The following is a 26,998-nucleotide window of genomic DNA, read 5'->3' as shown; positions in this document are numbered from 1 at the left end:
GTAAAACACTGATTTTCAAAACCTGCAACGAGTTTCTTACTGCGAATCTCATGTGTCCTTCTCAATTGCACATAATGTATTTAAAAGTAAATTCACATAATCTGTATTAAGTGTCAATAATAATCTATCAAATAATATTTAAATGAAAATCTCATTAAGTGCTTAAAATACAACTAGGAGCACTGGGTATCAGCGCTTCTCTTGAATCGATTCTCTGTGGATATTAATAGTTATGCTATTCTCAGAAATGTGTGAGAAACAGAAATGATAAAGGTTGAGGGGATTTTGGTTGTAAAGAAAACATTGAGCTCTGTGGTTTGCCATAGTTTTGAAGAGTGTTCATAGTTAAAGTAGTTTTTATTTTTAAATAAGGCCAGTTAGAAAAGCTTTACATTCATTTTGAATCAGGCAAACAGTTTTTAAAGGAATTATCTTCCTAACATTACAATCCCTTTTCCAATATACTGTAGAATCCTTTCGGAGACAGCATTTTGTACACAGTAAGGCACAATGTTATTACAGGCATGACTACAACATTTTTCACTGTGGACAAACAAAGGACAGGAAGAGATCCACTTCATTTTGGATCACCACAGAGGGTGGGTGAATGTTGTCCGGAGAATAGTGGCAGGAGGTCATCTGCCAAACGTCAATGAGGACCAGAGGCAAGTCCTTGAATATTTCCCTGAGTGCCATGTCGAGCTGCCAGGAGAGCCAGTCGCTGCCGTACACATCCTTGTAGCCCGTGTTGGCTGACTTGATCACTACCAGGGTAGTGGGAGATCGGCTAAGGAGCGACACCACAGCCCTACGGATGACGACCAGACGGTGTGCGTACATAGCCAATGGGTATGTGGTGAAATGAGCCCAGATGGTGAAGACGACTACAGAGTGTGCACCCCCTGCCATATCCTCCACCTCCCTGGCGATGTAGTGAAGGTCAGCCCAAGGGGTCTTGCTTGTCCGTATAGGGATCCCATGGGCCCGCCAGATGATACGGGTGTTGGACTGGGTGTCGACTGCCTCAAAGGGGCCCGATTTGCTTGATGTGTGAAGGTTCAGGCGTATCAATGCTGCAGAAGGATCATAAGTTTTATGCAAATATCTGAATTCAGACAAACAATGTGCTGGGATATGCATTAAAGAAAGAAGTTCTAAAAGTTATTTGGGTGACTTACTTGGGTGTCTTTTCATTCAACAATACTAGTTACATAATTGCCTGGCCAAAGCTTTATTAACCCATGTAAACCCATTTGAACACATGGACTTGACTACAAACATATTGACAAAATAAACTGATTACAAACTATATCATACTTGGCACAGTTTCCTCCAGGTAATCAAACCACTGACGGAGAGTGGAGTCCCCCATCATAAGGATCTGTTTGTCCTTCAGGCATCCAGATATCAGTTTAGCTGAGGGAAAGGATTTTGAGTCACACACCAGGGACGTCCAGTGATCCTGGAAGTAGAATCCAGCTGGTACTGAGGTGTGCAAACCAGGACGACATTTTGTTTGTGATCCTAGAGAGAGAAAAAATACTTTCAGGCCTATGTTAGAACAACATGGGGTTAATAGATAACAGTGGGTTAATAATTAATCATATGCGTTAGGCTAAAGCATGTGATTAATTTGAAATGTTTTTATATATCCTCATTTTGACATTCATTGTGATAATCCCACAACTAATCATGTGATTAATTTAAATGTTTTTAATATCATCTATGAATATAAATTATTCAAATGAGATAGATTAAACAAGTAATGTAACGCCGTCAAAACAAATTGTACTGGCAAAGGACTTGCATCACCTTGAAGCAACCATTGTGGTTATGTTTTTATATATTTTTTTCTGAAAGTCAAAGCTGTGAGAAACACATACGGATGTCTCTGCAAAAGTCTTGTGAGTTGCAGTCAATTAGCTAGGCCTATGTCAGACTTGGCTGTTGGTTCATAAGTTTAGCAAAGGAGAAGTAGTTTGGAACAACTTACGGATTTCAGTGTCCTGTTGCTGGACATCGATAGCTGAATCGTCACCTGGTACAATAATGTTTGTGGAACTGCAGAGAAGAAGGAAGTTTACAATAATTTCAAACGTTGTTAACAAGTAACCAAAAGTGTTTTGCGTTTTTGTTCTTAGTACTGTTTACTACATGGCTGCTGTGCCAAATGTGTGCCATATGTTTCAACATCTTTGCTGCAAGAAACTTTTCATGTTTCACACCAGGGCCTCTTCCAAATAAAAGAGTTCCACATGCAATACTCAACCTGAGACAGCCATCAATACTACACACCGAATTACAGAACAATTCAATAGTTATGATGTTTAAGTTCAATGTACTCTCACCTAAAGTCCTCTCTATCATCAGTCATGGTTCAATTAATATATATATATATATAATAATGGTTTTAATCAGTAACGGTTGAATGTGGGCTGGTCTGACCTAATTCCCTTAAGATACATTTTCCCCAATATTTACATTTTGTGTTGTTCCTAAAAGTATTGAGATATTTCCTACACATTCCCAGACTCATTTTATGCCATGCTTATATGACTGTACAGCAGTGAGCAAAATGGGACGTGCAATTTAATGACGCCATCACATTGTATTCCTGAGATGATTAAAAGATAAATGACTCTATGTAGAATTTCGGCATCAAATGGGAAACCGTCCAAGTAAATCAGACTGTAATACATTACAAAATGATCATTAACCTCTACAGGATTGATGGTCCTGCTCGTGACGGTTGAGATAACGTAGGCTAATACGATTAGCATGAGATTGTAAGTAACAAGAATATTTCCCAGGACATAGACATTTCTGATATTGGCAGAAAGCTTAAATGATTGTTAATCTAACGGCACTGTCCAATTTATAGTAGCTATTACAGTGAAAGAATACCATGCTATTGTTTGCGGAGAGTGCAGTTAGGAACTTAAAAAGTTATTAATAAACCAATTAGGCACATCTGGGCAGTATTGACACCCCATTTTGAACACAAATGCAATGGTTCATTGGATCAGTCTAAAACTTTGCACATACACTGCTGCCATCTCCTCTTGCATTTCAAAGATGGTAAAACATTTTAAAAAGCGCATTGTCTTTTCTTTGTATTATCTTTTACCGAATCTAATGTGTTATATTCTCTTACATTCATTTCACATTTCCACAAATTTCAAAATGTTTCCTTTAAAATGGTGTCAATAATATGCATATCCTTGCTGCAGGTCCTGAGCTACAAGGCAGTTAGATTTGGGTATGTCATTTTAGCCGAAAATTGGGAAAAAAAGCGACCGATCCTTAAGAGGTTTTTAAGCAAAGGGCCTTGGTAACTACATTCCATTCACCTCATATCAGTCCACATACAGTAATACACTACCGTTCAAAAGTTAGGTGTCACTTAGAAATGTCTTTGTTTTTGAAAGAAAAGCACATTGTTTGTATATTAAAATAACATCAAATTGATCAGAAATACAGTGTAGACATTGTTAATGTTGTAAATGACTATTGTAGCTGGAAACAGCTGATTTTTTAATGGAATATCTACATAGGTGTACAGAGGCCCATTATCAGCAACCATCACTCCTGTGTTCCAATGGCACGCTGTGTTAGCTAATCCATGTTTATCATTTTAAAAGACTAATTGATCATTAGAAAACCTTTTGCAATTATGTTAGCACAGCTGAAAACTGTTGTGCTGATTAAATAAGTAATAAAACTGGCCTTCTTTAGAGAAGTTGAGTATCTGGAGCATCAGCATTTGTGTGTTTGATTACAGGCTCTAAATGGCCAGAAACAAAGAACTTTCTTCTGAAACTCGTCAGTCTATTCTTGTTCTGAGAAATGAAGGCAATTCCATGTGAAAAATTGCCAAGAAACTGAAGATCTCGTACAACGCTGTGTACTACTTCCTCACAGAACAGCGCAAACTGTCTCTAACCAGAATAGAAAGAGGAGTGGGAGGCCCCGGTGCGCAATTGAGCAAGAGGACAAGTACATTAGAGTGTCTAGTTTGAGAAACAGACGCCTCACAAGTCCTCAACTGGCAGCTTCATTAAATAGTACCCGCAAAACACCAGTCTCACGGTCAACAGTGAAGAGGCGACTCTGGGATGCTGGCCTTCTAGGCAGATTTGCAAAGGTTTTCGGATCACAAAGAAGAACATCCGTGAGACGCAGAACAAATGAAAAGATGCTGGAGGAGTGCTTGACGCCATCTGTCAAGCATGGTGGAGGCAATGTGATGGTCTGGGGGTGCTTTGGTGGTGGTAAAGTGGGAGATTTGTACAGGGTAAAAGGGATCTTGAAGGAAGGCTATCACTCCATTTTGCAATGCCATACCCTGTGGACTGCACTTAATTGGAGACAATTTCCTCCTACAACAGGACAATGACCCAAATCACAGCTCCAAACTACGCAATAACTATTTAGGGAAGAAGGAGTCAACTGGTATTCTGTCTATAATGGAGTAGCCAGCACAGTCCCCGGATCTCAATCCTATTGCACTGTTGTGGGAGCAGCTTGACCGTATGGTATGTAAGAAGTGGCATCAAGCCAATCCAATTTGTGAGAGGTGTCTCAGGAAGCATGGGGTGAAATCACTTCAGATTACCTCAACAAATTGACAACTAGAATGCCAAAGGTCTGCAAGGCTGTAATTGCTTCAAATGGAGGATTCATTGACATAAGCGCAGTTTGAAGGACACAATTATTTCAATTTGTAAAAAAAAAAATCATTATTTATAACCTTGTCAATGTCTTCACTATATTTTCTATTCATTTTGCAACTCATTTCATGTATGCTTTCATCGAAAACAAGGACATTTCTAAGTGACCCCAAACGTTTGAATGGTAGTGTACAACGAAGTATCCTAATGGCTACATTCAATGTCACTAAAGAATGAATTGAAATGATCTACATTTGTTCTTTATTAAAATAACTATAGAAGTTTAATGTATTATTAATAATAAATATAGACCTATGTATTGTAGTTCACAGCTCAATTGAAAATGACACACAAAGTAATACACAATAGTACTGTATACTGTTGTAATGGTTTTCCTCCTCTTCGTCTGAAGAGGAGAGGCGAGAAGGATCGGAGGACCAATATGCGGCGTGGTAAGTGTCCATGGTTGTTTATTTAAACACAAACTGAACACTCCATACAAAAACAATAAACGTAACGTGAATAACCAAAACCAAAAACAGTACCGTGTGGTGTAAAACACAGACACGGAAACAATCACCCACCAAACAGTGAAACCCAGGCTACCTAAGTATGATTCTCAATCAGAGACAACTAACGACACATGCCTCTGATTGAGAACCATACTAGGCCGAACACAGAAAAACAACCTAGACACACAAAACATAGAATGCCCACCCAACTCACATCCTGATCCACTAAAACAAACAATTAACACAATAACTAGGGTCAGAACGTGACAACTGTATCCTCGTTCCCACTGTGCTCCCTTCCTTAGTGGGACCACTCCTTAATACCAGAAGAAGGCCTCTTAAAATAATAATAATAAACGTCATTCGCTTTAAACAGGAAATCCCCTATTGTTGACTCTTTCCAGTTTGGCCTTGTACATGGGACCCTCACAGCCCAGCAAACCTTACTGCTTTACATCAGCTGATAATCCAATGTTGAATAAATAACAAGTGTTTTGTCTGTCACACCATACATGTTTCCACCCCGTATCTTCTAAATGAAAAACCAATAATGTTCTCTTTGTATACATAGTTTAGTTATTCTTCATCATGCAATACATTATTTTGTTTGTCATTTGGGGGAGGGATTTTGTTTGGGTTCATCATAAACCTCTGTCGTTTTGTCATACTGTTCTAATTTAGCGGGATTAATTTGTACATACATTGCCTTTAGAATTAATTCACACTCTGACCTTTCCACATTTGGTTTTACAGCTTGAATTTATAATGTATTAAATTCAGATTTTGTCGTCACTGGCCTACACACTATTCCCCGTAATATCAAAGTGAAATCATGTTTTTCAAATTAATTAAGTATTCAGCCCCTTTGTGTTGGCAAGTCTTAAGTTCAGGAGCCAAAATCCACTTAACAAGTCACATAATAAGTTGCATGGACTCACTCTGTATGCAATAGTGTTTAACATGATTTTTGAATGACTACCTCATCTCTGTACCCCACACACAAATATCTTTAAGGTTCCTCGGTCGAGCAGTGAATTTCAAACACAGATTCAACCACAAAGACCATGGAGGTTTTTCAATGCCTCTTAAAGTAGGGCACCTAATGGTAGATGGGTAATAAAAAAATGCATGGTCCATGGTGAAGTTAATAATTACACTTTGGATGGTGTATCAATACACCCAGTCATTACAAAGATACAGTTGTCCTTCATGCCAATGGTGACTTTAAAATAGTTAGAGTTTAATGGCTATGATAGGACAAAACTGAGGATGGATCAACAACATTGTAGTTGCTCCACAATACCAACCTAATTGACAGAGTGAAAATAAGGAAGCATGTACATTATTAAATATTCCCAAACATTCATCCTGTTTGCAACAAGGCACTAAAGTAATACTGCAAAGCAATTACATTTTTGTCCTGAATACAAAGTGTTATGTATAGGTAAAATCCAAAACATTACTGAGTACCACTCTCCATATTTTCAAACATAGCGGTGGCTGCATCATGTTATGGGTATGCTCGTAATCATTAAGCCCTGGGGAACAGTGGTGAAAACAGTACCTAAATGTCATACTTGAGTAAAAGTAAAGATACAGTGCCTTGCGAAAATATTCGGCCCCCTTGAACTTTGCGACCTTTTGCCACATTTCAGGTTTCAAACATAAATATATAAAACTGTATTTTTTTGTGAAGAATCAACAACAAGTGGGACACAATCATGAAGTGGATTGACATTTATTGGATATTTCAAACTTTTTTAACAAATCAAAAACTGAAAAATTGGGCGTGCAAAATTATTCAGCCCCTTTACTTTCAGTGCAGCAAACTCTCTCCAGAAGTTCAGTGAGGATCTCTGAATGATCCAATGTTGACCTAAATGACTAATGATGATAAATACAATCCACCTGTGTGTAATCAAGTCTCCGTATAAATGCACCTGCACTGTGATAGTCTCAGAGATCCGTTAAAAGCGCAGAGAGCATCATGAAGAACAAGGAACACACCAGGCAAGTCCGAGATACTGTTGTGAAGAAGTTTAAAGCCGGATTTGGATACAAAAAGATTTCCCAAGCTTTATACATCCCAAGGAGCACTGTGCAAGCGATAATATTGAAATGGAAGGAGTATCAGACCACTGCAAATCTACCAAGACCTGGCCGTCCCTCTAAACTTTCAGCTCATACAAGGAGAAGACTGATCAGAGATGCAGCCAAGAGGCCCATGATCACTCTGGATGAACTGCAGAGATCTACAGCTGAGGTGGGAGACTGTCTATAGGACAACAATCAGTCGTATATTGCACATATCTGGCCTTTATGGAAGAGTGGCAAGAAGAAAGCCATTTCTTAAAGATATCCATAAAAAGTGTTGTTTAAAGTTTGCCACAAGCCACCTGGGAGACACACCAAACATGTGGAAGAAGGTGCTCTGGTCAGATGAAACCAAAATTGAACTTTTTGGCAACAATGCAAAACGTTATGTTTGGCGTAAAGCAACACAGCTGAACACACCATCCCCACTGTCAAACATGGTGGTGGCAGCATCATGGTTTGGGCCTGCTTTTCTTCAGCAGGGACAGGGAAGATGGTTAAAATTGATGGGAAGATGGATGGAGCCAAATACAGGACCATTCTGGAAGAAAACCTGATGGAGTCTGCAAAAGACCTGAGACTGGGACGGAGATTTGTCTTCCAACAAGACAATGATCCAAAACATAAAGCAAAATCTACAATGGAATGGTTCAATAATAAACATATCCAGGTGTTAGAATGGCCAAGTCAAAGTCCAGACCTGAATCCAATCGAGAATCTGTGGAAAGAACTGAAAACTGCTGTTCACAAATGCTCTCCATCCAACCTCACTGAGCTCGAGCTGTTTTGCAAGGAGGAATGGGAAAAAATGTCAGTCTCTCGATGTGCAAAACTGATAGACATACCCCAAGCGACTTACAGCTGTAATCGCAGCAAAAGGTGGCGCTACAAAGTATTAACTTAAGGGGGCTGAATAATTTTGCACGCCCAATTTTTCAGTTTTTGATTTGTTAAAAAAGTTTGAAATATCCAATAAATGTCGTTCCACTTCATGATTGTGTCCCACTTGTTGTTGATTCTTCACAAAAAAATACAGTTTTATATCTTTGTTTGAAGCCTGAAATGTGGCAAAAGGTCGCAAAGTTCAAGGGGGCCGAATACTTTCGCAAGGCACTGTACCTTAATAGAAGTAAAAGTAAAATTAAATAAGTAAAACACTAATTGATTAAGAGTCTAAAAGTTTTGTTTTAAATATACTTAAATATCAAAAGTAAGTGTAATTGCTCAAATATATTTAAGTATCAAAAGGTAAAGTATAAATCATTTAAATTAACTTATATTAAGCAAACCAGACGACATCGTTTTCTTGTTTTTTTTTTAAATGTACGGATAGCCAGGGGCACACTCCAATACTCAGATATAATTTACAAATTAAGCATTTGTGTTTAGTGAGTCCACCAGATCAGTCAATAGGGATGACCAGGGATGTTCTCTTGAGAAGTGCATGAATTGGACCATTTTCCTGTCCTGCTAAGGAGTACTTTTGGGTGTCAGGGAAAATGTATGGAGTAAAAATAATATTATTTTCTTCAGGAATGTCAAAAACATATATCGTAAAAATAACTGCTGGAGAGTCCTTAACAAAACAGAATGGATCTGAGCACAAGAAAAATCCTAGAGGTAAACCTGGTTTAGTCTGCTTTCCAACAGACACTGGGAAAATTCACCTTTCAGCAGGACAATAACCTAAAAAACAAGGCCAAATATATACTGGAGTTGCTTACCAAGAAGACAGTGAATGTTCCTGAGTGGCCGAGTTGCAAGTTTGACTTAAATCTGCTTGAAAATCTATGGCAAGACTTTTAAAGGGTTATCTAGCAATGATAAACAACCAATTTGACAGAGCTTGAAGAATTCTGAAAAGAATAATATGAAAATGTTGCACAATTCAGGTGTGGAAAGCATACCCAGAACGGGTGTGAATCTTACATAAATTACATTTCATGTTTTCACTATGTCATTATGGGGCGTTGTGTGTAGACGGGTCAGAAAACAAATCCATTTCATCCATTTTGAATTTAGGCTGTAAAAAAAAATAAAAAATGGAATAAGTCAAGGGGTATGAATATTTTCTCTAGACACTGTATCTACCTCTTTAGAAGGGTCGTCTCCACCTTGGAGAGTACTGCCTGGTAACCGCCCATGCTGTGGTAGGTCAAAGCATGGCAAGGCAGGGAAGATGGCCGACGACAGAACCAGGTCTCCCCAGCGACTGGCTCTCTGTACTCACAGCAACACTGTGCATCATTCCCCACCAGCCTAGGACTTCTCTGGGCATTGCACATCACCGTTTCCTGCTTGCCACACTGTGCTCCCTTCCTTAGTGGGACCACTCCTTAATATCGGAAGAAGGCCTCTTAAAATAATAATAAACGTCATTCGCTTTAAACAGGAAATCCCCTATTGTTGACTCTTTCCAGTTTGGCCTTGTACATGGGACCCTCACAGCCCAGCAAACCTTACTGCTTTACATCAGCTGATAATCCAATGTTGAATAAATAACAAGTGTTTTGTCTGTCACACCATACATGTTTCCACCCCGTATCTTCTAAATGAAAAACCAATAATGTTCTCTTTGTATACATAGTTTAGTTATTCTTCATCATGCAATACATTATTTTGTTTGTCATTTGGGGGAGGGATTTTGTTTGGGTTTATCATAAACCTCTGTCGTTTTGTCATACTGTTCTAATTTAGCGGATTAATCCAAACTAGCTGCACCCTGCCCTTATGCGTGATAAATCATCTGACATAATATATTTGATTCAATGCAACTTCATCTTTGAGGACTGACAGTGAAGAACCCACCACAGAATCTTCACCTCAATAACCCCACTGCAAATATATATTTTAATGTTTATTCTCTTTCGCTTTTTGGTCTGCATGTGCCTCAACTCTGCATGGTCTCAACTCTGTCCCAAATTTCCTTTGGTATCATGGCTTGTGTTCCATGTTATCCAATAGGATATCTAAGGTCAGCTAATTGTTTTTGGTCCTGGATGTGCATTGCACAAAACTAAACTTGGAGTGAAGGCTATATTTTGCCCTCTATGTGTAGACCGACTAATCTACCAGCTCAGTTTGTGGTTAACATAATTATTATATGGATTGTATTGCGTATAATTGCATATAAACCCTGTGAGTTGTAGAAATTTGTACATACATTGCCTTTAGAATTAATTTACACTCTGACCTTTCCACATTTGGTTTTACAGCTTGAATTTATAATGTATTAAATTCAGATTTTGTCGTCACTGGCCTACACACTATTCCCCGTAATATCAAAGTGAAATCATGTTTTTCAAATTAATTAAGTATTCAGCCCCTTTGTGTTGGCAAGTCTTAAGTTCAGGAGCCAAAATCAACTTAACAAGTCACATAATAAGTTGCATGGACTCACTCTGTATGCAATAATAGTGTTTAACATGATTTTTGAATGACTACCTCATCTCTGTACCCCACACACAAATATCTTTAAGGTTCCTCGGTCGAGCAGTGAATTTCAAACACAGATTCAACCACAAAGACCATGGAGGTTTTTCAATGCCTCTTAAAGTAGGGCACCTAATGGTAGATGGGTAATAAAAAAATGCATGGTCCATGGTGAAGTTAATAATTACACTTTGGATGGTGTATCAATACACCCAGTCATTACAAAGATACAGTTGTCCTTCATGCCAATGGTGACTTTAAAATAGTTAGAGTTTAATGGCTATGATAGGACAAAACTGAGGATGGATCAACAACATTGTAGTTGCTCCACAATACCAACCTAATTGACAGAGTGAAAATAAGGAAGCATGTACATTATTAAATATTCCCAAACATTCATCCTGTTTGCAACAAGGCACTAAAGTAATACTACAAAGCAATTACATTTTTGTCCTGAATACAAAGTGTTATGTATAGGTAAAATCCAAAACATTACTGAGTACCACTCTCCATATTTTCAAACATAGCGGTGGCTGCATCATGTTATGGGTATGCTCGTAATCATTAAGCCCTGGGGAGCAGTGGTGAAAACAGTACCTAAATGTCATACTTGAGTAAAAGTACAGATGCCTTAATAGAAGTAAAAGTACAATTAAATAAGTAAAACACTAATTGATTAAGAGTCTAAAAGTTTTGTTTTAAATATACTTAAATATCAAAAGTGTAATTGCTCAAATATATTTAAGTATCAAAAGGTAAAGTATAAATCATTTAAATTAACTTATATTAAGAAAACCAGACGACATCGTTTTCTTGTTTTAAAAAAAATGTACGGACGGCCAGGGGCACACTCAGATATAATTTACAAATGAAGCATTTGTGTTTAGTGAGTCCACCAGATCAGAGGCAATAGGGATGACCAGGGATGTTCTCTTGAGAAGTGCATGAATTGGACCATTTTCCTGTCCTGCTAAGGAGTACTTTTGGGTGTCAGGGAAAATGTATGGAGTAAAAAGCACATTATTTTCTTCAGGAATGTCAAAAACATATATTGTAAAAATAACTGCTGGAGAGTCCTTAACAAAACAGAATGGATCTGAGCACAAGAAAAATCCTAGATGTAAACCTGGTTCAGTCTGCTTTCCAACAGACACTGGGAAATTCACCTTTCAGCAGGACAATAACCTAAAAAACAAGGCCAAATATATACTGGAGTTGCTTACCAAGAAGACAGTGAATGTTCCTGAGTGGTCGAGTTACAGTTTTGACTTAAATCTGCTTGAAAATCTATGGCAAGACTTTTAAAGGGTTATCTAGCAATGATAAACAACCAATTTGACAGAGCTTGAAGAATTCTGAAAAGAATAATGGGCAAATGTTGCACAATTCAGGTGTGGAAAGCATACCCAGAACGGGTGTGAATCTTACATAAATTACATTTAATGTTTTCACTTTGTCATTATGGGGTGTTGTGTGTAGACGGGTCAGAAAACAAATCCATTTCATCCATTTTGAATTTAGGCTGTAAAAAAAAAAAATTGAATAAGTCAAGGGGTATGAATATTTTCTGAAGACACTGTATCTACCTCTTTAGAAGGGTCGTCTCCACCTTGGAGAGTACTGCCTGGTAACCGCCCATGCTGTGGTAGGTCAAAGCATGGCAAGGCAGGGAAGATGGCCGACGACAGAACCAGGTCTCCCCAGTGACTGGCTCTCTGTACTCACAGCAACACTGTGCGTCATTCCCCACCAGCCTAGGACTTCTCTGGGCATTGCACATCACCGTTTCCTGCTTGCCACCCTCCTCAAAGTAGCCTTGGAAGTAGACCTTATCTGGGTCCTGTTCCCTTTGCCTACACAGTACCTGCACAGCCTCGCTGGAGTGCACTAGGCGGATGGACACCTTGGCAGGTCCGGGCCAAAGCAGGGCCAGACGGGCAGTGTAGGTGCCATTAAAGTGGTCTGTTACAGCTCCATAAGTACTGGCCTTAAGTTCTGAGTTAAACAACTTGGCCTGAAAAAAGTCCCCTCCATAGGTTTTGATCCTGTTTTTAGTATCTCTAGCTATCAAAATCACATCTATAAACCCTCCAACTGTGTGGTTTGAATTGGGGTTGACAACAGAGAATGAGCACTTAGTGGGGTTTGTGGCCTCATCTGTGGATAAGGGGACAACAGGCGGTAATGACCATTGTAGCTCTGTGAGCAGAGATTCCCATTCCTCTTTACTTATTGAGGAGTCATTGGTTGGTGTAAATGTCCTGTTGGTGATTCCACCACAACTTGTGAAGCTAGTGTGGTTGTATTTGAGATGATTGGATGGTGACACATTCAGCAGGCACTGGTTGAATTGACATACCTACAGTGAGACAAAGAAAGAATCTGTTTATCACCAGACAAACTATTGGCCTAATCATTATATTGACTAAAGCCTAGAGGCACATATAAAGTGTACCTTAATACCTCTTGAGCTTAGTATAGCTGTCTTACCCCATCAAAACCCCAAACACAGTGCATTCGGAAAGTATTCAGACGTCTGGACCTTTTCCACATTTTGACAAGTTATGACAGCCTTATTCTAAAATTGATTAAATTGTTATATTCCCTCAATCTACACACACAATACCCCATATTGACAAAGCAAAAACAGGTTTAGAGATTTTAGCAAATGTAATATAACATTTACATAAGTTTTCAGACACTTTATACTCAGTACTTTTGTTGGAGCACCTTTGGCAGGGATTACAGCCTCAAGTCTTCTTGGGTATGACGCTAGAAGCTTGGCACTCCTGTATTTGGGGAGTTTATCCCATTCTTCTCTGCAGATTCTCTCAAGCTCTGTCAGGTTGTATGTGGAGTGTTGCTGCACATATATTTTCAGGTCTCTCCAGAGATGTTCAATTGGGTTCAAGTCCGGGCTTTGGCTCCTCAAAGACACTCAGAGACTTGTCCCAAAGCCACTCATGTGTTGTCTTGGCTGTGTGCTTAGAGTCATTGTCCAGTTGGAAGGTGAACCTCCACCCCAGTCTGACGTCCTGAGTGCTCTAGAGCAGGTTTTCATCAAGGATCTCTTTACTTTGCTCCGTTCATCTTTCCCTCAATACTGGCAGGGACTAGTCTCCCAGTCCCTGCAGCTGAAAAACATCCCCACACCACGATGCTGCCACCACGCTTTAATTATTTTTTACAATGATGGCCTACCGGGGAACAGTGGGTTAACTGCCTTGTTGAGGGGCAGAATGACATATTTTCACCTTGTCAGCTCGGGGATTCAATCCAGAAACCTTTCGGTTACTGGCCCAGCACTCTAACCACTAGGCTATCCGCCACCTTAGGGATGGTGCCAAGTTTCCTCCAGATTTGGCATTGCTTGGCATTCAGGCCAAAGAGTTCAAAGAGTTCAATCTTGATTTCATCAGACGAGAGAATCTGTTTCTCCTGGTCTGAGAGTCTTTAGGTGCCTTATGGTCAACTCCAAACGGGCTGTCATGCCTTTTATTGAGGAGTGGCTTCCATCTGGCCAATTTATCATAAGGGCCCGAATGTTGGTGTGCTGCAAAACTGGAGCTCTGTCAGAGTGACCATCGGGTTCTTGGTCACCTCCCTGACCAAGGCTCTTCTCCCCCGATTGCTCAGTTTGGCCGGGCTGACAGCTCTAGGAAGAGTCTTGATGGTTCCAAACTTCTTCCATTTAAGAATGAAGAAGGCCACTGTGTTCTTGAGGACATTCAATGCTGCAGATATTTTTTTGTAAGCTTCCCCAGATCTTTGCCTCAATACAATCCTGTCTCGGAGCTCTACGGACAATTCCTTCGACCTCATGGCTGGGTTTTTGCTCTGACAGACTGTCAACTGTGGGACCTTATAAAGACAGTGTGCCTTTCTAAATCATGTCCAATCAATTGAATTTACCACAGGTGGACTCCAATCAGGTTGTAGAAACATCTCAAGGATGATCGACGGAAAGAGGATACACCCGAGCTCAATTTCGAGTCTCATAGCAAAGGGTCTGAATACTTAAGGTGTTTCTGTGATTTGTTTTTTATCAATTTTCTAAAATGTTACGAGGCATTATGTGTAGATTGATGAGGATTTTCTTTATTTAATCAATTTTAGAATAAGGCTGTAACATAAAATGTGAAAAAAGGGGACGGATATGAATGCACTGTATAATCTTGTATCAATAATGCTGTCGTAAACAATGTATAGCTTCAAAATGACTAAAACAAAATAAATGTTTAAAATGTTAGAACTTACAAATAATACATAAATGCAGATCAGTAGTATCAAAGCCAATATCAGTAGCTGAAGCAGTCTTCCCATCCTCCATATATCTGCTGGTAAATTAAAGAGAACATCAAAGTGAACTTGAGTACAGTAATAATAAACAGTCACAATTATACAAATATGAATGAAAATGTGTAAATTAATAGAATGACCTATAATGTAGGTCTGGTTTATTCTCAGAGGGGAAGCTGAATTTATCAAGTTCTCAGCAGGATTGATTGGGCAAATCAACAATCTGCTTTGCTTTGTACTTGGCCTCTGGAGAGAACTTCACTGCTAGAGAAACACATGAGGATGGTGGACGCTAAAGTTAGCCATCTAGCTGACTGCATGCATTGTTTTGTCAATTGCTGCTTGTCTGGTCACATTTTCAGTTCTGTTTGGTAAAGTCTACCACGAAATATTCTTGATGAAAATAGAGAGCTGCTAATTCAACGGTTGTTGCTAGTGCATGAAGCTATACACTGCAGCTCGTGCTCGCACTGGAGGAGACGCAGATGGGCACCGTTTAGAGAGCAATAGTAATGGCATCTTTTTGTTGGCACTAACTCCGCCTTAGCTCGTTGGCCAAAGCCAATTGGGAAATTAATTGTTTGGATGGTAAACACCGATTTAGGAGATCATCAGCTAACGTAAGTTTTTGTAAATCTTGATGCATTTATGTAATCCAAAAATCACTTAAAGCAGAAATTCATAATTCATAAAGGTCATGTTAACTGACTGATATTATTGTTGTTCATTTTCTTGAAATATAAAGGCAAAACCTAGATTTGAGCCAATGTCATAATAGCTGAAACTTTAATTACTACAATTGACAAAGTGACAAAGTGACAAAGTGGGCCTCCCGAGTGGGGCAGCGGTACTTAGTCACTGCATCGCAGTGCTCGAGGCATCACTACATACTCGGGTTCGATTCCAGGCTGTGTCACAGCCAGCAGTGACCGTGAGACGGCATACAATTGGCCCAGCGTCATCCGGGTTAGGGGAAGGTTTGGCTCACTGTATTTCCTTGTCCTAGCGACTCCTTGTGGTGGGTCAGGTGCCTGCAAGAAGACTTCAGTCGCCAGGTGTACGGTGTTTCCTCCGACACATTGGTGCGGCTGGATTCTGGGTTAAGCGAGCAGTGTGTCAAGAAGCAGTGTTGCTTGGAAGGGTCGTGTTTCGGCGGATGCATGGCTCTCGACCTTTGCCTCTTCTGAGTCCGTACGGGAGATGCAGCGATGGGACTAGACTGAAACTATCAATTGGATATCGCGAAAAATGTGTAAAAGCACAAAAGTGACAGGTTTTTATTTGATCAAAAACAACTTTATATTGAAGGCTACTATTTGTTTTGTAACAGAGGAGGTTAATATAAGCATTGCTGCCTGGCTGTCAGACCTCATCAACATCATTATGGATATAGCCAAGTAAATACCAATATAACAAAGGCTCAAACAAACAGAAATGCAGCTAGTGTTTCATTCTAGGTGCAATGTTTGACATGACTGTGGTAGCTGAAATTTTCTAGCTAGCTTGTTAGCAAGTGACAAGAACATGAGCAAAGATACTGGTAACTAAGCCAAGATATCTCAACAGTGTCATATCCAATGGGAGCAAAATAAGCATTGTGTGCAGAACAAGTAAGGAGGTGGGCAAAGCCAAGCAAGAGAGTGAGATCCTATTGTCACGTTTTAGCATGTATTTGCAAATTTCCATCAGGGAACGCCTTCTCTGTGAAGTGCACGAGTGCAATAAATACATTCCCCATGTACTCCTTTTAAACAACAAAAAAAGTCCACAAAACTTAGTTCACACTGTTCGTAACAGAAAAGAAAACTAAATTGAGATATAATGTTCCATTGACAAAAAAAATGTGTAGAACGTTGGCCAAGTTTCATCTACCTCCACCTTCTCCTTCTTCCCGCCGCTGGACTTCCTCTTATTACCCCATTTGGTGGTGAGTTCTAAAGGGACATTTCTGATTTATACATCCTGTGAGATATCGGGCTCCTAGCAAAGACTTATAGATGACCTGTTGCCAGTGGGTTTAACGACGAATATGAAGCGAGGGTCAGCCAACGAGAGCATACAGGTCGCAGTGGTGGGTAGTATATGGGGATTTGGTGACAAAACGGATGGCACTGGGATAGACTGCATCCAATTTGCTGAGTAGAGTGTTGGAGGCTATTTTGTAAATGACGTCGCCAAAGTCAAGGATCGGTAGGATAGTCAGTTTCACGAGGGTATGTTTGGCAGCATGAGTGAAGGTTGCTTTGTTGCGAAATAGGAAACCGATTCTAGATTTCATTTTGGAATGGAGATGTTTAATGTGAGGCTGTAAGAGTTTACAGTCTAACCAGACACCTAGGTACTTGTATTTGTCCACATATTCTAAGTCAGAACCACCAGTAATGATGCTGGACGGGCGGGTGGGCAGCGATTGGTTTAGGTGCATGCATTTAGTTGTACTTGCATTTAAGAGCAGTTGGAGGCCACAGGAGAGTCGCATGGCATTGAAGCTTGTCTCGAGGATAGTTAAGAGTGTCCAAGGAATGGCCAGAAGTATACAGAATGGTGTTGTCTGCTTAAAGGTGGATCAGAGAATCACCAGGAGCAAGAGCGACATCATTGATGTGTACAAAGAAAAGAGTCGGCCCGAGGATTGAACCCTGTGGCACCCCCATAGAGACTGCCAGAGGTCCGGACAAGAGGCCCTCCGATTTGACACACTGAACTCTGCCTGAGAAGTAGCTGGTGAACCAGGCGAGGCAGTCATTTGAGAAACCAAGGCTGTTGAGTCTGCCGATAAGAATGTGGTGATTGACAGAGTCGAAAGCCTTGGCCAGGTCGATGAATACAGCTGAACAGTATTGCCTCTTATCGATGATGGTTATGATACCGTTTAGGAACTTGAGCGTGGCTGAGGTGCACCCATGACCAGCTCGGAAACCAGATTGCATTGCGGAGAAGGTGTGGCTGGATTCAAAATAGTCGGTGATCTGTTTGTTAACTTGGCTTTCGAAGACCTTAGAAAGGCAGGGTAGGATAGATATAGGTCTGCACCAGTTTGGGTCTAGATTGTCTCCCCCTTTGAAGAGGGGGATGACCGCGGCAGCTTTCCAATCTTTGGGGATCTCAGACGATACGAAAGAGGTTGAACAGGCTAGTAATAGGGGTTGCAACAATTTAGGCAGATAATTGTAGGGTCCAGATTGTCTAGCCCGACTGATTTGTAGGGGTCCAGATTTTGCAGCTCTTTCAGAACATCAGCTATCTGGATTTGGGTGAAGGAGAAATGGATGAGGCTTGGGCAAGTTGCTGTGGGGGGTGCAGGGCTGTTGACCGAGGTAGGGGTAGCCAGGTGGAAAGCATGGCCAGCCGTAGAAAAATGCTTATTGAAATTCTCAATTATTGTGAATGTATCGGTGGTGACAGTTTTTCCTAGCCTCAGTGCAGTGGGCAGCTGGGAGGGGGTACTCTTATTCTCCATAGACGTTACAGTGTCCCAGAACCTTTTTGAGTTTGTGCTACAGGATGCAAATTTCTGTTTGAAAAAGCTAGCCTTTGCTTTCCGGACTGCCTGTGTATATTGGTTCCTAACTTCCCTGATAAGTTGCATATCGTGGGGGCTATTCGATGCAATTGCAATACGCCACAATATGTTTTTGTGCTGGTCAAGGGCAGTCAGGGCTGGAGTAAACCAAGGGCTATATCTGTTCCTGGTTCAATTTTTTTTTAATGGGGCATGCTTATTTAAGATGGTGAGGAAAGCACTTTTAAAGAATAACCAGGCATCCTCTGATGGAATGAGGTCCATATCCTTCCAGGATACCCGGGCCAGGTCGATTAGAAATGCCTGCTCGCTGAAGTGTTTTAGGGAGTCTTTGACAGTGATGAGGGGTGGTCGTTTGACCGCAGGCCCATTACGGACACAGGCAATGAGGCAATGATCGCTGAGATCCTGGTTGAAGACAGCAGAGGTGTATTTGGAGGGCAGGTTGGTTAGGAGGATATCCATGAGGGTGCCCGTGTTTATGGATTTGGGGTTGTACCTGGTAGGTTCATTGATATTTGTGTGAGATTGAGGGCATCAAACTTAGATTGTAGGATGGCCGGGGTGTTAAACATTTCCCAGTTTAGGTCACCTAACAGCACAAGCTCTGAAGATAGATGGGGGGCAATCAATTCACATATGGTGTCCAAGGCACAGCTGGGGGCAGAAGGTGGTCTATAGCAAGCGGCAACAGTGAGAGACTTGTTTCTGGAAAGGTGAATTCTGGAAAGGTGAATTTTTAAAAGTAGAATCTCGTAAGACAGAACCTTGCAGGCTTTGTCTGCAGTAGATTGCAACTCCGCCCCCTTTGGCAGTTCTATCTTGTCGGAAATTGTTATAGTTAGGGATGGAAATTTCAGGGTTTTTTGTGGTCTTCCTAAGCCAGGATTCAGACACAGCTAGGACATCCGGATTGGCAGTGTGCTAAGGCAGTGAATAAACAAATTTAGGGAGGAGGCTTCTAATGTTAACATGCATTAACCAAGGCTTTTATGGTTACAGAAATCAACAGATGAGAGCGCCTGGGGAATGGGAGTGGAGCTCGGCACTGCAGGGTCTAGATTAACCTCTACATCACCAAAGGAACAGAGGAGGAGTAGGATAAGGGTACGGCTAAAGGCTATAAGAATTGGTCATCTAGTACGTTCGGAACAGAGAGTAAAAGGAGCAGGTTTCTGGGCATGGTAGAATAGATTCAAGGCATAATGTACAGACAAAGGTATGGTAGGATTTGAATACAGTGGAGGTAAACCTATGCATTGAGTGACGATGAGAGAGATATTGTCTGTAGAAACATCATTTAAACCAGGTGAGGTCACCGCATGTGTGGGAGGTGGAACTAAAGGGTTAACTAAGGTGTATTGAGCAGGGCTAGGGGCTCTACAGTGAAATAAGGCAATAATTACTAACCAAAACAGTAATGGACAAGGCATATTGACATTAGGGATAGGCATGCATAGTCGAGTGATCATAGGGGTCCAGTGAGTGGCTCGGCGGGCCGGAGCTAGCAAGCTAGCAAAAGGGACATCTCAAAATTAAGATATATGCAAGTCATAATTATGAGACACTAAATAATCATATCATGATACTCTAGTGGCCGTTCTAACAAGGAAAATAAATGTCTTCAAAAATAGAAGGCAGTCAGGAGGAGCCAAGATCAGGTGGGACAATTCTAGCCAATGAGAGGACAGATACGCATGTGAACAACAGGCACAACCATTTCCACTAGTTACCACAGACAAAGTCAAAATTGGCTATATAATAAAAATTCTGGATAGAAATTATATCCAGGTGGAGCAGTCGGCAGTGCTCGTGCCAATGGAAGCTGCTCAGCTGGGGCAGAGAAAATAGGATTCTGCTCTATTTTTGAAGTGATGATGTTGTTGTGGACCAATCACAGGTGACAGTAGGCGTGAAGTTTTTGGAAAAAGTGGACCCTTGTCTCTTCTTTTTTAGTTTTGATGTTGAGTCTTTGCCGGACAAAGTTGTGTTCCAGTCTTATAGGTGGCGGTAATGCAACATTTATTGGATGCCAACCACGTTAAACCTCACCGAAGAAGACTAATCACAGTCGAAAACTTTGCATGGGTGGTGATACGTCAGCACCTATGTCCATCAGCAGGACCAGCTAACTTGCCCACTCTAGCTAGCTGGCTAACACTATCAGTGTACATTGTCACGTTTAACAATAAAAATCTATGTTTTGGAATGGTCATTTTGTTGCAGTTAAATACCTTTTTATGCATGCTTATGTTGTTGAAGTAATACTTTTTTGCATGTTGATTTGTTTGTTAATTTCGTGGATTTGGTCACCTAGACCTGGGAACTCGGTGATATTCCGCTAACTGTCTGAAAAGGATTACATAAGTGCATTATCATCATTTTGACAATTTCACAGTAGGCTATTATTCCAAACACAAAGTGTGGAAATACAGTTTGCTTCAACACACAATCTAAGATGGCGTAGCAGTCGGATGTGTGTTTGTCTTATCCCGTGTAAATAGTCTGTTTTTCGTTTTTTTCGTACAATTGAAGTCAGAAGTTTACGTACTTAGGTTGGAGTCATTAAAACTCGTTTTTCAACCACTCCACAAATTTCTTGTTAACAAACTATAGTTTTGGCAAGTCGGTTAGGACATCTACTTTGTGCATGACACAAGTACATTTTCCAACAATTGTTTACAGACAGATTATTTCACTGTATCACATGTCGTAGCTGAATCAGAATTAGTTAGGTAACATTGATAAATAATATATTTTATCTACTTTCATAATATGCTTCTCTAGGGAAAAGTGACTTGGGGCCCAGAGAGGGGATAGGTCAGGCTTGTCTTTTACATGTCTGGTAATAGGCAGAATATCAGAAAGGGAGAAGTCAGGTTTGAACATTGTCTTCATAATGAATATATCTGTTAAACCATATGAAGGGCTCCACTATGTCTGTACTCCAGTCACTCCCTCCTTTTCCCATTGGGGGGAGGAGTATGGCAGTGTCTAGAACCATTGTATGTCCCCTCTGATGTTGAAACTTGTCTTTCATAGTATATGACCTAGAGGCTCACTCCTCTCAGGGAGCTTGTCCATGTGGAGTTGTATTTGAGATGGGAGTATCTAGAATTGACAATTGATATATGCCATTGGATGAGGTAATGTTTTGGTAATAGGAAGTACCAAGAACGAGAAGTAGAACCTCGTCTTAGAGAGCAAACTGAACGATAATTTATAGCTAATGCTATCTGGCTATGGGATACTCCTCTCTCAAGTATAAGGCCTTTGTGCAGTTTTCCTATTATCTGTGGTTTGTCATGTCAACTGGGGGGTGGATCTTTGTTATAAAAGATCTCAGTTGCCATTATGTTGACACTCAGAATTAATTTATAGACACTGAATTGATCTGAGAGACAAAGGGCTATGTTGAAGCTCATATTATGAAAATATGAAGTTTAAAGTAGAACTCTGACTTGTGTGTGGTTTGTAAACTCTCCTTTCACTTAGTACTACAGGAAATTACCACGACACACAATTCCAGTGGGTCAGAAGTTTACATACACTAAGTTGACTGTGCTTTTAAACAGCTTGGAAAATTCCAGAAAATTATGTCATGGCTTTAGAAGAGTCTGATAGGCTAATTGACCTCATTTGAGTCAATTGGAGGTGTACCTGTGGATGTATTTCAAGGCCTACCTTCAAACTCAGTGCCTCTTTGCTTGACATCATGGGAAAATCAAAAGATATCAGCCAAGATCTCAGAAGAAAAAGTGTAGACCTCCACAAGCCTGGTTCATCCTTGGGAGAAATTTCCAAATGCCTGAAGGTACCACGTTCATCTGTACAAACAATAGTACGCAAGAATAGACACCATTGAACCACACAGCCGTCATACCGCTCAGGAAGGAGACGCGTTCTGTCTCCTAGAGATTAACGTAATTTGGTGTGAAAAGTGCAACTTAATCCCAGAACAACAGCAAAGGACCTTGTGAAGATGCTGGAGGAAACAGGTACAAAAGTGCAACTCAATCCCAGAACAACAGCAAAGGACCTTGTGAAGATGCTGGAGGAAACAGGTACAAAAGTATCTGTATCCACAGTAAAACGAGTCCAATATCTACATAATCTGAAAGGTCGTTCAGCAAGGAAGAAGCCACTGCTCCAAAACCACCATACGGTTTGCTGCACATGGCAACAAAGATCATACTTTTGGAGAAATGTCCTCTGGTCTGTTGAAACACAAATAGAACTGTTTGGCCATAATGACCATTATGACCGTTATGTTTGGAGGAAAAAGGGGGAGGCTTGCAGACCAAAGAACACCATCCCAAACGTGAAGCACAGGGATGGCAGTATCATGTTGTGGGGGTGCTTTTGCTGCAATAGGTACTGGTGCACTTCACAAAATAGATGGCATCATGAGGTAGGAAATGTATGTGTATATATTGAAGCAACATCTCAAGACATCAGTCAGGAAGTTAAAGCTTGGTCGCAAATGGGTCTTCCAAATGGACAATGACCCCAAGCATACTTCCAAAGTTGAGGCAAAATGGCTTAAGGACAACAAAGTCAAGGTATTGGCCATCACAAAGCCCTGACCTCAAACCTATAGAAAATGTGTGGGCAGAACTGAAAAAGCATGTGCGAGCAAGGAGGCCTACAAACCTGACTCTGTTACATCAGCTCTGTCAGGAGGAAATGGCCAAAATTCACTCAACTGATTGTGGGAGGCTGGTGGAAGGCTACCTGAAACGTTTGACCCAAGTTAAACTATTTAAATGCAATGCTACCAAATACTAATTGAGTGTATGCAAACTTCTGACCCACTGGGAATGTGATGAAAGAAGTAAGAGCTGAAATAAATCATTCTCTCCGCTATTATTCTGACATTTCACATTCTTAAAATAAAGGAGTGATCCTAACTGACCTAAGACAGGGAATTTTTGCTAGGATTAAATGTCAGGAATGGTGAAAAACTGAGTTTAAATGCATTTGGCTAGGTGTATGTAAAATTCTGACTTCAAACTGTATACACTACCTTTCAAAAGTTTGGGATCACTTAGAAATGTCCTTGATTTTGAAAGAAAAGCACATTTTTTGTCCATTTAAAATAACATTGAATTGATCAGAAATACAGTGTAGACATTGTTAATGTTGTAAATGACTATTGTAGGGGGAAACTGCTGATTTCCTTTGGAATATCTACATAGGCGTACAGAGGCCCATTACAAGCAACACACACTCCTGTGTTCCACGTTGTGTTAGCTAATCCAAGTTCATCATTTTAAAAGGATAATTGATCATTAGAAAACCATTTTGCAATTATGTTAGCACAGCTGAAAACTGTTGTCCAGTTTAAAGAAACAATATAACAGGCCTTCTTTAGACTAGTTGAGTATCTAGAGCATCAGCATTTGTGGGTGCGATTACAGGCTCAAAATAGCCAGAAACATTAACAGTGAAGAGGCGACTCCAGGATGCTGGCCTTCTAGGCAGCATAAAACACAGAAAAATCTAGTTTGACTGCACTGGTTCTTTAAAGTAATCCCAAAAAAAATCATCTATTTTTTTCAAAAGTATCTGTCACCTGATGACAATCTTTTTGCTGGTTAAGTAATTGATTTGTTTTAGGATTTTTGCAATCAAATTATACATGTGTGTAATCAGTTACTCCCCAACCCTGTTGACAGGAATAAATACTCAGTCACGTCTACCTGAAGCAAGGAATGAGGTCTCTGTAAATGTAGCCTATTGGGCAGGCTGTGCTGCAGCTGGTGCATGTTGGGATATGTCCTTTCCACTCCAGCATAGCTGTAATGTATTTGCACTTCAAAAAGACTCGTTCAAACTTGCTTTCTAGTAGGCAACCACCATGTCATAATGAAAGATGATGTTCAAACACTTTATGCTGGATTTGTTTGAATACAGGCTATATGGATTATATCTAAACATAACTAAACTTTCCTGTAAAATACAGTAAACAGAGCAGTAAATCCCTCTGAAGAATGCAATCTTGCACCACTATGGGGCTTAAACAAAGTTTGCTACAGCCAATGCTTCATACTTCTGACAGTCCAAAGCAGTCCTTAGATCAAACTAGAGTATCATCAATAGTCAACAATTAATCAAAAGGCGTTTATAGGCTATCCGAGAGTTTGTTCTTATTGGCCTTATTGGACAACAAAATACAAAGTGTACGAAATACCTTCAAAACTGTCACTGTTGGCTCTTATGCATATGAACTGAACAACCATGATAGGCCTACTGAAGTAAATAATAATAAGGAAAACATAATGATGCATTAGATACATTAACCTAATATTCATATAGTTCTGATAATGACACTTCTTTTGTGAAGACTAAACCACCATAATTGTTATTTTACAATCATGTACTTAAATTACTCAAAATATACTATTTCCTGCATGGGAAACAAGATTAATTTAACACATCTCGACAATCTGGTACAAAAAAAGTAGAGTACTGAGTAGTCTACAAACTCGGAAAGGTTAAGTCACTAGCTAAGTTTCCATGAACTTGTCCAGTGATTTTCTTTGTTGACCTATAGAAAAGTCGCATATAGAAAATAAACTCGACAGTTGTACATTTCCATTTAACCATCAGTTTATCGGTGCAATAAAATACAATTCATTCATCAATTAAATTGTAGGACCAAAGTGACAAATATGATGATTGAAAATAATTGAAATGTTAGCTAGGCGGCTATTTCAGTGGCTGATTGACTGATGTGCTCTGTACAGCTCTGACATCATTACAGGCGAGACAGTTATTTCAAGGTAGGATTTCAACACTCTTGAATGATTACAAATGTAACACTTTCAGAGCCTTTATATTAGCAAAAACTATAGTGTCGAATAATAATGAGGTGATCGAAGTGTTCCCATTACCCATTTAGGCCAATTGCGCAGTTTCATGTCTACGGTAGCCCGTAAAAGCCCGAACAGATATAATGCAAGAATTCAGTAATGTTTGCAATATTCTCATAGTTATAATGTGCAAACGTATCGCCACGGTCCGTGCCCTGGTGAAACGTGCACTCCTGTAGATCGGAAACAATTGGATGGTTAAACTTGCCAGCCAACCACAAAAGTAAGGCGAAGCAATTCAGGCATTATTGAAGGTCTGTACAATCCTTGTCCTGCAAATAAACATTATTTGCATAGTTGAATGTTTATTTTGCAAGCAGTAGGCATTTAAAATTAAATGTGAAGTGGAACGTTAAAGTTACGGTGACATAACGTGCCCTACGTAGCTACCTTCAAAAGATTCGGCAATCACCATTTACTCGAAAAACACCGTTTCCACCATCATTTGTCACAATAAAGAAAGTTCTACAAAACAAATATTCACCCCTGTGGAACGAATAAAAATGTTGTCTATCTTTAGAAGGTTTCTCCTATATCTGCCGCTTCAATTAGACTTTTGTCGGATTAACCTGTGTCAATGAAAACATGTATAATGTAGGCTACATTCACTTTAGGTTAACAAGAACAACAAATAATGAAAATTGTAGGTATCAAAAATATGAGGTAGGCCTACTGATTTCTATAATTCCATGCAAAATTAGGCTATGGCGTATTTTGATACTTGATTAATCTGGGTGGTTAATAACAAGCCGAAACATTTACAAGACCTTCTTCAATGGTTAAGCAGAGTGTAATTAATCAAACTAATCTTAGGAAAACGCTCCAGATCATACGTTAAATGTTACCATTATTCATGGAGTCTAGTAGCCTACCCCACAAAACGGATATGAAATAGTATTCTCCATACACTCTCTAAAGTCTTATTTACTCACCAGGTATTATTTTGAAAATATATTGTACTTACTGACGTAAAGGTCATTACAACAAGCGCATCTCCACAGAAATACCCTCTTGACGGACTCGTAGACGGTGCTGAATGGTTAGTAATTTATGATTATCTCCTATAATGGCTTTCGACCATCTCTCCCCACCTAAAAAGAGTGTACCAACCTACAGCTATCCACCCTACGACTGTAGCTGAATTTAAAAAGGTCCAATGAAGCCGTTTTAATCTCATTATCTAATCATTTCTGGGTAACAATTAAGTACCTTACTGTGATTGTTTTAAATTAAAATCGTTAAAAAATATATATACAAAAATTGATTGTTATCAAAGAGCAATTTCTCAAGTTTAAATTTTCTAGGACTGTCTGTCTGGGCAGTATGCCAAAGAGAGAGTACGTTTTTTTTTTTTACTGGTCACGGCCACCAACTGCAAAATTATTTTTTTTTTTTTTAAACAGACACATTCAATAACGATGGAAGTCACCAAAAATTAAATGAGCCTTGATTTTATGAGTAATATAGATCGACATATCATTGGATATATTCCTCTGTATGCTTAAAGGAAAGGTTCACCCATTTTGCCCATTTTGAATGTTATATTGTTTTTGTGCATTTCTGAGTGAAGGTCTATCGATTCCCTGGATCATT

The 26,998-nt window shown here is 39.9% G+C and overlaps 1 protein-coding gene across 7 annotated transcripts; it reads right to left on the bottom strand.

The window, feature by feature from the left end:
- Positions 1-338: 338 nt before the first annotated feature.
- LOC110489017 (NXPE family member 3) lies at positions 339-26,904 on the bottom strand. Of its 7 annotated transcripts, none has more exons than XM_090198633.1 (6): positions 26,391-26,904; positions 14,966-15,042; positions 12,295-13,067; positions 1,994-2,061; positions 1,318-1,524; positions 339-1,073 (listed from the first exon to the last, which is right to left on the bottom strand). In XM_090198633.1, exons 2-6 carry the CDS (start codon positions 15,029-15,031, stop codon positions 541-543), a joined length of 1,647 nt encoding a protein of 548 aa, XP_090054759.1. In that variant the 5' UTR covers positions 15,032-15,042; positions 26,391-26,904; the 3' UTR covers positions 339-540. The 7 variants fall into 7 exon arrangements, with proteins under 7 accessions (XP_090054759.1, XP_090054757.1, XP_090054756.1 ...); XM_090198631.1 differs by having other exon boundaries at positions 14,966-15,045; positions 26,391-26,861; XM_090198630.1 differs by having other exon boundaries at positions 14,966-15,045; positions 26,370-26,752.
- Between the last annotated feature and the right edge of the window lie 94 nt (positions 26,905-26,998).

Source organism: Oncorhynchus mykiss, chromosome 14, assembly GCF_057628025.1.
Source record: "Oncorhynchus mykiss isolate SJ-2025 chromosome 14, ASM5762802v1, whole genome shotgun sequence".
In the NCBI taxonomy this organism is placed as follows: Eukaryota; Metazoa; Chordata; class Actinopteri; order Salmoniformes; family Salmonidae; genus Oncorhynchus; species Oncorhynchus mykiss.
This window is presented reverse-complemented; position numbering and strand designations above follow the sequence as displayed.